General features: G+C 39.7%; 1 protein-coding gene across 1 annotated transcript; it reads right to left on the bottom strand.

The window, feature by feature from the left end:
• Nucleotides 1–318: 318 nt before the first annotated feature.
• LOC140892913 (large ribosomal subunit protein uL15x-like) lies at nt 319–1,488 on the bottom strand. Its single transcript, XM_073301956.1, has 2 exons — nt 1,292–1,488; nt 319–451 (listed from the first exon to the last, which is right to left on the bottom strand). The coding sequence occupies exons 1-2, from the start codon at nt 1,486–1,488 to the stop codon at nt 319–321; spliced, it is 330 nt and encodes a 109-aa protein (XP_073158057.1).
• Nucleotides 1,489–12,857: the final 11,369 nt, after the last annotated feature.

Raw genomic sequence — 12,857 nt, 5'->3', positions numbered from 1 at the left:
TTCGGGTAGTTCGGGTCGGGTACCCGATTAGTCGGGTAGTGTTTTATACTACCCGAAACCGAACCGATAAATTAGTCGGGTACCCGATTAAATCGGGTTCGATTCGGTTCGGGTTCGGGTTACCCTTTTCAAAAAAAAAATGCAAACATGGATTAATGTGTTCCTCCTTTTGTTTTGTTTTGTTTTTTTTTTTACCGTAATTCAAAACATTCATATTAATATAGTAGTTCAATTTCAAATTCAAGAAACAAAACTCCAAAAGTAATCTTTCGAATTTAATAAAAAATTAAAAAAAAACAAAAATCAATCAAACCCTAATCAAGCAGCGAGCACGACGGCGCCACCAGCCTCCTTAATCTTCTTCTCCATGAGCTTGGCCTTCACCACCACGGGCTTGTCAGCGGGCAGTAAATCCTTCCCTAATACCTTGAAGTACCCGAACTTAGGCATGCTTAAAGGTTCCACCGAACCGGTTTCGGTCCGGTTCCGGCCGGTTCCGGATCAAATATGGTCGGAACCGGTCGAAACCGGTTTCATACCGGTTCCGGTTCCAAGGTAAGTAACCTTGGAACCGATTCGAACCCATGTCTGGTTCGATATGAACCGTACCGGTTCCGGTCCGGTTCTAACCGGTTTCGGAACTGTTTTTTTAATATATATTACTTATTTTAATTTTATAATGAAAAACATTTATTTGCATTTTTTTTTAGAATAACTTTTATTTGCATTAATTTTGAACTCAAATAGTACATGATAATATAAAATTTATTTAACATTATGAAAAAAGTAGAGTAGAGAATGAAAATAAATTGTTGTGTGAAATGTTCAAAAATTAACTAGTATTTGTAGATGTATTAAGAGTTTAAACAATTTTTTTTTTTACAATTTGCAATTAGTATTTAATATTAATATTTAATAAATACATGCATTAGCCGTTTGACTTGACAAGTCAAACGACTAATGCATGTGCAATTGTGCCAAAGGCTACAAAGCCGTTAGCCCAATTGCATTGTTTTTCCTTTTTTTTTTTTTATTATTTTTCCAGTCTGTTTTCCCCCTTTTTTTGTTTTTTTTTTAATTTTTTAAACGGTTTTGGTCCGGTTCCGGGTCGGTTCCGGTTATGGGCCGAACCGGATGAACCGGTTCAAAAAATCCTGAACCGATTCAATCCATTACTTAATGGATTGGACTTGGTTCCGGGTCCGGTTCTTACATACCGGGTCCGGTTCTGGGTTTAATGGGCCGGTTCCGGTTCGGTTTCGAGCCGAACCGGTCCATTAAGCATGCCTACCCGAACTGCGTCACATCAATCAACGGAACATTGTCCTTGGACGCCTTGTTCTTCACTTCCTGCGACACCATCGACCAGAGCTGGTCGACGTTGATAGTGGGGCAGAAGAACTTGTTGCGGAGCTTGTGGAAGATACAGCCGTGACCAGCGCTCACGTGGCCGTGCTTCTTGCGGTTCTTCTTGAATCTGGTGGTCATTTTGCGGCGGCGATGGAGGAAGAGGATTTGCCCCCTTTTGATTTAATATAACCTATATATTTTTTAAATAAATTTAAAAAATTCGGGTAGTCGGGTACCCGATCGGGTAGTTCGGGTAGAATTTCACTACCCGAAACCGATCCGACTAAATATTATTCGGGTTCGGTTACTAACCGAACCCGATTAAAAACCCGATCTACCCGATTTTTGCACCCGATAGGGTTCGGGTCGGGTCGGGACCCACACTACCCGATCCGATTGCCCACCCCTAACCTCCAACTTTGCGGCCATTTTTCAGAAGTTCATCCAGACGGCCATTTCACCTGAATGAAACTCAACATAAAGTGAGAATAGATTTATTATCTAAAGCTCTTTCAAGGGCATCAGAAGACGAACACCCTCAGCACTGTAGACGTCTCCACTCTGGTCGTCACCAATCGTTGCTTATACTTTCTCAACCTATTCTTCTCCTTCGGAAATAGAACCGCAACATTGAGAGTTTGGAGCTCGGAAATATTAGCTCGGAGAGACTCTATCTTCTGGGAAACATAATCTTCATACACTTTATTTCTCGCCTCAAACTCATCAGACATTTTGTACTTATCATGTTGTGTATATTCAATTCCAGTTCAAAGTGTTCCTTTTATAGACGCATTCACAGTATACGAAGATTCATATATAAATACTCACTCTTTCCAATGATGTGACATAAATGCTTAGGAAAATGGAGAAACCCTCTCATATTGGAAGCAACAACGACCTATGATTCGCTTGACAGGAAGATCTATCAAAATATACATGATAGACTAGCGATAAATGCAGCATAACAGACTTAACCATTGAAAAACAGCAATCACTCACTACGATTCAGAGTAAGCCATCTCACCTCTTATTTATTCATATCAATTTCACTTATTTATGTCTTCAAATGTTTATAGTTAGTAAGTCTTGATTAATTGCAATAAATCAAAATAGAAGCAACACTAAAAAAATAGAGTTTATTTATATTTGTCTCATAGAATTACAAATTTGTCTATGCACTGCCATCTTCTACAACCTTACATAAATACTCAGTTCACCAGCTAAAGCCATCTGGTATCTTGTATGTGCAGAAATTTTATCTAAATAACGTAGTTCTTTTATAAGTGAAAGGAGGTAGATGCCATCAGGACTAAAGACTTCCTCAGACCTGGTTGTACCAAGTTTCTGCATATACTTCTCCAGTCTTGCACTTTCTACACGAGCGGAAGTTAGTAGAACTCCTTTAGTAGTCCTGCTCCATTTTACAAGATTAAGTTGCTAATCATGTTTAGATTCAATAAATATGATTAAGAGATTTGAATAAGATCTAACGGACCAAGAAATTGGGTTCAGAATGCCCGAAAAATGGTTAATGGGCTTATTAAGGTCGGGAAGTTTGGAGGATCTTAACAAAGACAGTTCGGAGGCTCGATTTGAGTTCAGAGTGAGATCGGACGATCCGATCAAGGGATTGGATTGTCCGAACTTACCCAGGTAAAAATGTCTCAATCTCGTGTAGGATATGATGTCATTGTCGATGTCATATGGCCGGATCGGACGCTCCAAAGTTTAGGATCGGACCGTCCGATGTGTCACCAGGACAAGTGGCAATGAGGATTTTACAAGTGTCTCGGACGAGTGGGATCGGACGATCCGAAGAGGGTTCGGACCGTCCGAACTTGGCCTGCATGCAACGTGGACATCATGAAAGGTTCGGATCGTTCGAAGAGGGGTTCGGACGATCCGAACTCGTCCTATAAATAGGGGACGAGGGGGTCTCATTTGAAATCGTACCAAACCTCTCCTTGGCCCATGTTAGCTCGATTTTAAGAGCTTTTGAGTAATCTTATTTTAAGAGTTGAAGTATGTAGTAATTTTTTATAACGGACAGTGTCCGTAGTAGTAGCCACGCGATGGAGCTCTGGCGAGGCGTCCAGGGGTCGTAGCTAGGCTATGCCTAGACTCTTGGGAATGCAACATCAGTGGGTTGACGATGGACGAAGGTATGGCTTTGGTTCCCTATAGAAAATAAGGAGTAGGCTAGAATTTAATTAATACTTTTAAATCATGTTAGGTGATGTTTGACATGATAGATAATGCATGGTTATTTATGTTGTAGTGTTGCATGGTAGGCTTGAACGTAGAAAAGGAGCTTCTAGGATCTGCCTTAGAGAGGTACGAAAGTATTATTCGAGATATCCAAATTGAGTATGCATGTATTATGTGTTTGCATGAATTATGTGATTTCATATTTTATATGCGTTTATATACAACATGTCATGATTTTATGTTGCATAAATGAGCATATTGAGCCTTTACCTTAGAGGTATCCTATAGTAGGGCGCTCACCCTATGAGTTTATAGATGGTTGGATACGTAAGTCTTGTGTCAGGTCACCGTGATGATTGGACATATGTACTAGTATCAGGTCACCAATATCCACTGGTATAGGAGCCACCTTCTGATGCGACGGCGCAGCGTGTTATATACCCTGGGCTCGGTCTATGAGATTGTTTCTTGACCTCAGTGTCTTGGTACCCAGTTTATTTGCATTCATGCGCATATAACAGTGTATACTCATACTCTCGTACTGAGCGTATTAGGCTCACTTCCGGTTATTTTTCTGTTATCTGGATGCCCCATTCAATGGGGCAGATGCAGGTAGTTCTCCTGGGGACTGGGAGGTTAGGTGGTGACCAAAGCTGGATAACAGGGTTGACCACTAGGCTTTAATACATGGTATTGATTTATTTTAAAGTTTCGCAGTTACTCTGATTAAGTTTATCTATCGTTTAATTGCATGCTTAATCTTCTGATTAGTAGGTGATCACGATGCGGGTCACTACAACTCCCTTGAGAAACTCTATCTTGGATCTTAGAAATTGTATCTTTTTTGCAACCTCATCTTCACAAATACGTCTGAGTACCTCCATAATTTAATTTTATGACCATTTCTTATTTTATAGATGAAAATTAGAATATGAAGAGCTGCTTTCATGCTCATATTTCCCAATGAAATGACAGGTACTGATAGAAACATGAAGAGATCTTTATTGGAAACAACCGAACTCATAATCTATGATCTCTTAAGAATATCTAAACCAAGAACGGGCTATTACATGAAAAAAAATTTCTCAGCAAAAGAAGTTAAAACAATTAGATAAAGTCCAATCAACAACAACAGAATATCAGATGACTGGACTTCAGCGGAAGCAGTAAGTAAGGGGGAATGCTAACAAAATAAGCAGCAAATCCAACTCAGAAATAAAGTAAATAAAGTAGTTGGATGCCAGCAGAAGAACAAATCATTAGATCCTAATCAGCAGAAGAACAAATCAATAGATCCTGACCAAGTGATATCAGAAGAAGCTCACTAGTAGCACAATCAAGAGCAGACAAGAACTCCAGCATATTGGAAAGATCAATCGAAACATCACGAGACATTAGAGCAACATTGGACATCAGAAGATTTATCGAGTTCTGAAGATTTAAAATTTCTTCAGCATAATACAAGAGTTTATGTGTTTGTCAAAAAGATGGAAATGACAAAGTGTGAGACCTCATTTCTAAACCACTATTCTCGGAGTAAACAACAATTAAACATACAAGAAACCAAGAATCGAAGCGATCACAATATTTTTTTTTTTAAAGGGAAACGACCGCGCGCCCGCGCCGAAGCCAGCGCGCCCGCGCCCTCGCCTCGCCAAGAACCAGCACGCTCGCGCCCTTACCTTGCCAAAAGGTCACGCGCCCGCGCCGTCCTCTCGCCCAGAAATCCAAGGCACCAAAAATAAATCCAACCAAACCTAAACACTTGTATTTAAAGCATCTGACAAGCCAATAACAATACAAGAAAAGTTTAGGGAAGAAAAACATCCGATTCGGTAGTACCTACATCGATTCTTGCTTACAATACGAAACGAGAAGTTCGAATGACAAAACATGTTCGCAAAACATAAACTAGATTGACATGCTGATTCGACTTCTAAACGAGTCTCACTTCTATCTCTTGCTCTTGACGTTAACCAGGTCTACTCTGACTTGGTCCTGCCCCACCTGTTGCCAAGTACACATACAAACAAAGACAACAACCGGATAATCCGATGAGAATACAATCCCCAGTAAAAGAGACAAACATGCATATCAAATAATATATCAAAACATGATACATATATACAAGACAAGCAAATCCAAAAATCATCTCAAAACTTAATTCAAATGCATAATGCAATGTATGTCTTTAAATGTGGGATTATCAAGTCCGGATAATCAAGAAATTGCTGCTTTTGCTTTTGGGGATCCCGAGGATGAGGTCATGTAAACAACTCACCGACTCTCCCGATCGAGGTGGTGCTACGTATCTCCATCCTCTAGACTTTGGTGCGACTATAAGGAGTATGCTAGCACTAGGTGAAACGGCTACACCCAGGCCACTCACAATATAGCCCCCAAAACGTCTAACATAAAAAGGTCGTCCTGCCCGATAAAATCAAGGATTCTTAGCTCAAGATGAATGCAATGCAAACATAACTCAATCAACTAAATTCGAGTAAAAACAAATAACATGCAAGTATGTGATTCCTCGAAACACTCGAATCAAGTCGGATTCGAGTCACACGTTCCATTCCAGTCTAAGTCATCTTATACCTCTTTCAACGTCGATGCTCCAACCTGGAAACAACAACAATTCCTCAATCAAGATTCAATCAAACTTCCTCAATCGATAATAAGAAATCGATACTATACCGGCTAAAATCTTCAAAGCGATAAAACTCTTGAAATATCGCAACTCAACGGCATTCAAACGAATCTGTCAAAAGAAGTAATAAAGGCTCGAGATCAAAATACAACTCAATCGAAGACTTGGCTCAAACACTACAAACCGATTGACAATCCAAAACTCAAACCGGCGGCATAACGGCTGTATTCTGATCAAACCGGAAACGCAGACAGCATAAAATCAATCCAAACAACTCTTATCAATCAACATTCAACCATAACAATCCAATTCCAACAAATCATAAAAACTCAACATTTCAAAAATCCCTTCAAAAATCATAACAAATCCGAACGACGCTCTATTTCGAAACCGACAGATAATAAACGATCAGAACTCTGCCAAGAACAACATACTAGCAACTCAATCGATTCTAACGACATCCCAAAATGAAACGTATCTGATCGGAGAAATACTTACGGTAGAACGAAGCTCTCACAGCCGTGATTGCTAATCTGCCTTCAGAAATAAATTCCAACAGACGGATCGAGCTCGGGGAGAAATCTGGAAGCTCAAGAACACGTTGGGGAATCTTCAATGGGGGAGGAGGCGTGTAGGGAAGAAGGTGAAGTGAAGAGGAAGGCCAACACTTGCTTAAATATCTATTTAAGTAAAAATTTGCATTTTAGTCCCTGAAAAATTTGAAATTTGCAAAAAGGACCCTGATCAAAATCAAGTCAGCTCTTGAACTCTGGAATCTCCGATTATCTCAAATAAAGTCAATTAAGATAAAATCGGGCGTTACAATTTTTCCCCTCTTAGAAAAGATTTCGTCCTCGAAATCAAACACGGTTCCAACGCGAACTGTGTCTCTCAAATACTCCTTCAAGTCCGCCAATCAAAAGTCGACTCATTCTCGTCAGCATAATCCTCATCTGCTCAGTCACAATCCAATCGTCTCTGGTTCCAACTCAAGACATGCATCTTAGTTCGACTCGTCTGATCTGGCTGTCCGTCGTTCTGAGGATATCGAACTGAAAGAGTTGAAATCAGACAACAAAATCTCATCGAAGTCCTTGCCGAAAGAACGAGTGCCTCAAATATCTCTATCTAAACTAACAGACTTCGGCAAAAACATGATATCTGACGACCTCTGACAAGATATCAATACTCTAGTCTTGACTGAAAGTCATTATGTATAGAAATGGTAGCCGATTCCAACAATCGGTCAATCGAAGTTAGATAGTAGATAAAATAAGAACAGCTCAAAACATCAGCTGCTGCATACAATTCCTCAGATAAAGATTCGCAGTTAGAAATCTCAAACAATCTAATCCTCTTTCCTGCCTCCAATTCAGCTCCAACTGTGAAAAGAATTACTCCAACTCCTAAATCATAGAAAAGATCACAGAAATCTCTTCATAAGAAAAATAGATAACAGATCCCCAAATCAATAAGATCGCTGCGAGCTCGAAGTTCAGATTCAGACATTGAGTCTCGAGCGTCTTCAGCTGTCTCGAGCGTCTTCAGCTATCTCGATGTCCAGACTATAGCGCGATTCCTCTGAATAAGAATACATCCCAAAATCTCGATAAGAAGATAGCGCTGATCGGCACAAATTCCATCATTAACTCAAACAATCGAAGAAGACCATTCAATCCAAAAGAATTCCGACATTGAAGAATAACAAACAACTTCTTGGTACCAATATCTGCTATACGATTCTCAAAAACTCTGAAAGATCAGCACAATTATCATTCCAAAAGATAAGAAATCAACGATAAGAATTCCTAGTCTCAACTAATTCTTCTGAAAGATCCGGTTAATAGAAAGATTAACAACACTACTGGAGTATTCGTAAATTCGAACGATTCAACAAAAGTTTAGAGGCACGATAAACATTAAACAGATTCTTCAATAAGAAGGCAATTAACTCGCCAGTATCTAACAGTCCAGTAAGAATAGAAAACCAAAATCAAACGTTACCTGATCTGTCATTATTGGGTGCAGCCTGAGTCTGCGGGTCCTCAGACAGAGCAAAGACTCGTGCCTGCTGTCTGGGAGGCTGGCTTGCATACTGATTACCTTCTTGTCTATTCTGCTGCTGAGGTTGAAAAGAGTGGACAGTAGGAGCTTGTTGCTGAGGCTGAGCTGTCTGTCTCGAAAAACTTCCACTCTGAGCTTGCTCAGGGACACGCTGAGGACACGCTCTGGCAAAGTGCCCCGCCTGGTTATAGATATAGCAGCTTCCAAAAATACCTCTACACTGATCACTGGAGTGACGACCTCCGCAGTTGGCACAAAACATGCCTGGCTGACCCGAACTCTGTCCCAATCCATGCTGCCTCGAGCCACTAGAGCTCAAAGAACTGGTTCCGTGCTTCTTAAACTGCTTCCCCTTCAGAAGATAGTAATCCTTCCTATTACCTCCACTGCTACCACCCTCAGAACTCGGTGGTTGGTTCTGAAACTGAAAGGATTGATTCTGGTAATGGAACGGTTGGTTCTGATATTGAGAAGATTGTGCCTGAAAGTGTCCTTGCTGCTGCTGAGGCACAAACTGATTTCCTCTCTGTCTCCACAAACCTGCTTCAGCTCCTTTTGCGTGATTCATGGCATCCGCAAAATTATCTGGCCTAGCAGTGTTTACCAACGTGAAGATATCCGGGTTCAAACCATTAATGAACTGATCAGCTTTTGCTTCTTCGTCTCTGGCAATTAGCGGTGCAAAACTCAACAGACTATCAAACTTAGCCACGTACTCTTCAATGTTCAGATTCCCTTGCCTCAGGTTGGCAAACTCTACTCCCTTATCTTTGCGATATGAGATAGGGAAAAACCGCTTATAAAATTCAGATTTAAAAAGAGTCCAAGTAACTTCCGTACCTCTACTTTCCATTGCTTTCTTTGTTATGATCCACCAGCTCTTAGCAACCCCACGTAGCTGATGAATGACTAACCTGATTCTACGGTCATCTGTGTAATCAATAGAATCGAACAACTGATCGATATCATCCAACCAACTCTCGCAGTCAACTGGATTTTTTGAACCCATCAATAACGGCGGATTGAACGACTGAAACCTCTTCAGCAAGGTTTCCATAGGCGTTGCTGAAGCATCCAACTGATCAACTTCAGTGCTAGCTTGCTCAGTCGCAGGGATAACTGGCGGTGTGTTTCTGTTTATCACTCGATGAGGACCCATCTGAATAACAAAGGTTAGGGCACAAGATATCTCAATCGCTACAACCGGTGCCCCTTTACAACCGCTCAGAAAAACCGGATACCCGTCGATAACATAAGCAGTTATATCTCAAGTAGATCATGCTTTATAAAAGTAAATCACATAACCATGTAACTCAAATAATTCTCAACAATAAAGCATGCTCGCATGAAATTAAATATACAGTTAAATAATTCAAACACATGCGAGGAGCCAATACACACAGACTCGATCTACCCCGCTCACTCTAGTTCAACCAAGAATCTTATTCTCTGATACAACTTAATGTGAGACCTCGTTTCTAAACCACTATTCTCGGAGTAAACAACAATTAAACATACAAGAAACCAAGAATCAAAGCGATCACAATATTTTTTTTTTTTTAAAAGGGAAACGACCGCGCGCCCGCGCCCTCGCCTCGCCAAGAACCAGCGCACCCGCGCTCTCAAAACGCGCGCCCGCGCCCTTACCTCGCCAAAAGGCCGCGCACCCGCGCCGTCCTCTCGCCCAAAAATCCAAGGCACCGAAAATAAATCCAACCAAACCTAAACACTTGCATTTAAAGCATCTGACAAGCCAATAACAATACAAGAAAAAGTTTAGGGAAGAAAAACATCCGATTCGGTAGTACCTACATCGATTCTTGCTTACAATACGAAACGAGAAGTTCGAATGACAAAAGATGTTCGCAAAACATAAACTAGATTGACCTGCTGATTCGACTTCTAAACAAGTCTCACTTCTATCTCTTGCTCTTGATGTTAACCAGGTCTACTCTGACTCGGTCCTGCCCCACCTGTTGCCAAGTACACATACAAACAAAGACAACAGCCGGATAATCCGGTGAGAATACAATCCCCAGTAAAAGAGACAAACATGCATATCAAATAATATATCAAAACATGATACATATATACAAGAAAAGCAAATCCAAAAATCATCTCAAAACTTAATTCAAATGCATAATGCAATGCATGTCTTTAAATGTGGGATTATCAAGTCCGGATAATCAAGGCCAACACTTGCTTAAATATCTATTTAAGTCCAAAATTGCATTTTAGTCCCTGAAAAATTTGAAATTTGCAAAAAGACCCTGATCAAAATCAAGTCGGCTCTTGAACTCTGGAATCTCCGATTATCTCAAATAAAGTCAATTAAGATAAAATCGGGGCGTTACACAAAGTGATAAATTGCTTAAAGTTTTGTCAAACACCAAAAAAGGGAGAAATTGTTAGGAAATCAAATATCTAAGTTTTGGTGTTTAACAAACAATTGTGCACATCAACAGAAACATAAGCAGAAGCAGAAGCTGTGAAACAGAATAGCAGAAGCAGAAGAGCTTAAAAGAGAATAGCAGAAGAATAAGAAGCATTACTGCAGAAGCTCTCTCTGAACCAGTTAAAACTATTAACTAAAGGTCTCTAAGTACATTGAGGGTTGGTTCGACCCTACCACAAGGGCAATGCCCTAAGCCATTTATATTTGGACATATGTCCCACTTTTAGTTTATTTTATAATTTTTTATTCTTTTTTTTTCTTTGACCCACTTGCAAATTTACTTCCAATTTTGAAAACAATTTACATTATTTTAATGATAATTTAAATATTTTCGATGTATTGTAAGCTACTTTCATAAGCTACAAATTATGCATCTTAAATTTTAAATTGGTTAAATTAGTTATGTGAAGCCACGTTTTTGTCATAGGCAAGAATTGTAACAGCCACAATGAGTATGCAGATTAATGTTGCATGTATCAGCCAAGGATTGTAATAGCTAGAAACCAAGAGATTGTAACAGCTGAAATAATGAGGAATCATGGCTGTTAATGAACATTATTGGCCATGAATGAGGAGACCCTTCACCTGTTGATTTTCTCCTATAAATAAGTGGCAGAAACCTCAAGGAAATCACACAAATTTCGAGCACCACCACTTCACATTTCGGGTTCCAGCTCTGTCATTTTCGAGCAGACTTCTGTCAAAGTGTTGGAGCATAAACTCTGTCCAAATTCGAGCATACTTCTTGTTCCAGTTTCAAGCAATCATCTACAGCAAACTAAGCCGAGAAGTAGTGCCAAAGTTGATCAGGGAACCACATTTTCTGTCCAGAACCGAGCAACTCATACTTCTGCACGATTTGTTTATAAATCGAATACTGTAAGAGGGCTTATATCTATATATGTTTTAAATGCGTTCATGATCTTGTTTGTGAAAATTCAATCGTACATGGCCTGGTTCATACTTCTTTGAAATTCGTTCATGTTTATTCTATGAAACTCCTTGTTATGCACTGTTAGAATTCGACTTAAGAAGTGGTAAGGAATTCTGAAAACATGATAAGCTATTATATGGCCCTGATGCGGTGGGTTATAATAACCGTTTAAGGCCTCGCCCCCTTAAAGGAGTAAAAATTAGGGACTGATCAGTAGCCATGATTAACGAGATGAATAACAGTGTTATGTCTAAATTTATGTTTCATTCATGATATGTGTTGATACTCAGTTTCAAGTTTTGCCTTGTTCTGATTTATGTTGTGACATGTGTTGGAACGTGCTTCCTTTGAACTCCTATATATATGTATATTCGACATTTGCATGCACGATTGGCCTCCTCTTGCTGAGTGTTTTCCAAAACACTCATCCCCCTTACTTCCCTTCCCAGATACCGAAGAACAGTTGGATGATGATGAGAAACATGCATTCTGGGGTTGGTGATCAAGTCTAAATTATGGAATTGCTAGCAGTCTTACTAGTTTTATTATCGTTTATATTTCGCTTCCGCTATTGTCATGTTTTGATATTGTAAAGACATTTTTGGATTTGTGAAAGACTGGTTGAAGGCTATTTATACACTACATGGCTTGTTGTTTTACAATTTAAAATTGTTAACAATGCCGATGCTACGTTCCGATCACGGGGCGTGACATTTTTGTGGTATCAGAGCCGCTAGGTTCATAATCCGGGTGGGAATATCCTAGAAAATTTTTGGCAGTTTCTCATAGTAGGCCAAAAGGCCAATGTAGTCCCCTTCGAAACGAGCTCACAAATCAAAGTCATCGCAAAATTACATTTTGCCATGAGTTAACTCGTTTTTTGGCCGAATTCCTTTGTTTAGGCCTCCGAAATCGCGTTTTTGCCGTTTTAGGAAAGATTTAGAATGCTTATAACTTTTTATAAAAAACTCGAAATCCAATTCCGTCGATTGTGTCACGATCCTCACAATCGATACTATTATCTCAATTAAAAATCTCAAAATTTTCCTTTTTTGGAAAATTTTGACGAACAGTCCTGTTTCGTTTGTAATTATTGCAAACTGTTCATGTGTTGTGTATTTGCTGATTTCTGATATTTTTTTCTAAGCCTTGCCTTTCCATTTGTTTTCTTTCAGGAAATGGCGCCCAGTTTTCCT

Source organism: Henckelia pumila, chromosome 3, assembly GCF_033568475.1.
Source record: "Henckelia pumila isolate YLH828 chromosome 3, ASM3356847v2, whole genome shotgun sequence".
NCBI classification, from domain to species: Eukaryota; Viridiplantae; Streptophyta; class Magnoliopsida; order Lamiales; family Gesneriaceae; genus Henckelia; species Henckelia pumila.
Note: the sequence above shows the minus strand (reverse complement) of the source record. Positions and strands in the feature narration are given on the sequence as shown.

Excerpts from the sequence above, each read along its gene's own strand:
- LOC140892913 (XM_073301956.1), bottom strand. The coding sequence starts at position 1,488 with ATGACCACCAGATTCAAGAAGAACCGCAAGAAGCACGGCCACGTGAGC. Across the intron at positions 452-1,291 it reads ATTGATGTGACGCAGTTCGG|CATGCCTAAGTTCGGGTACT; the intron begins GTAGGCATGCTT and ends GGAACCTTTAAG.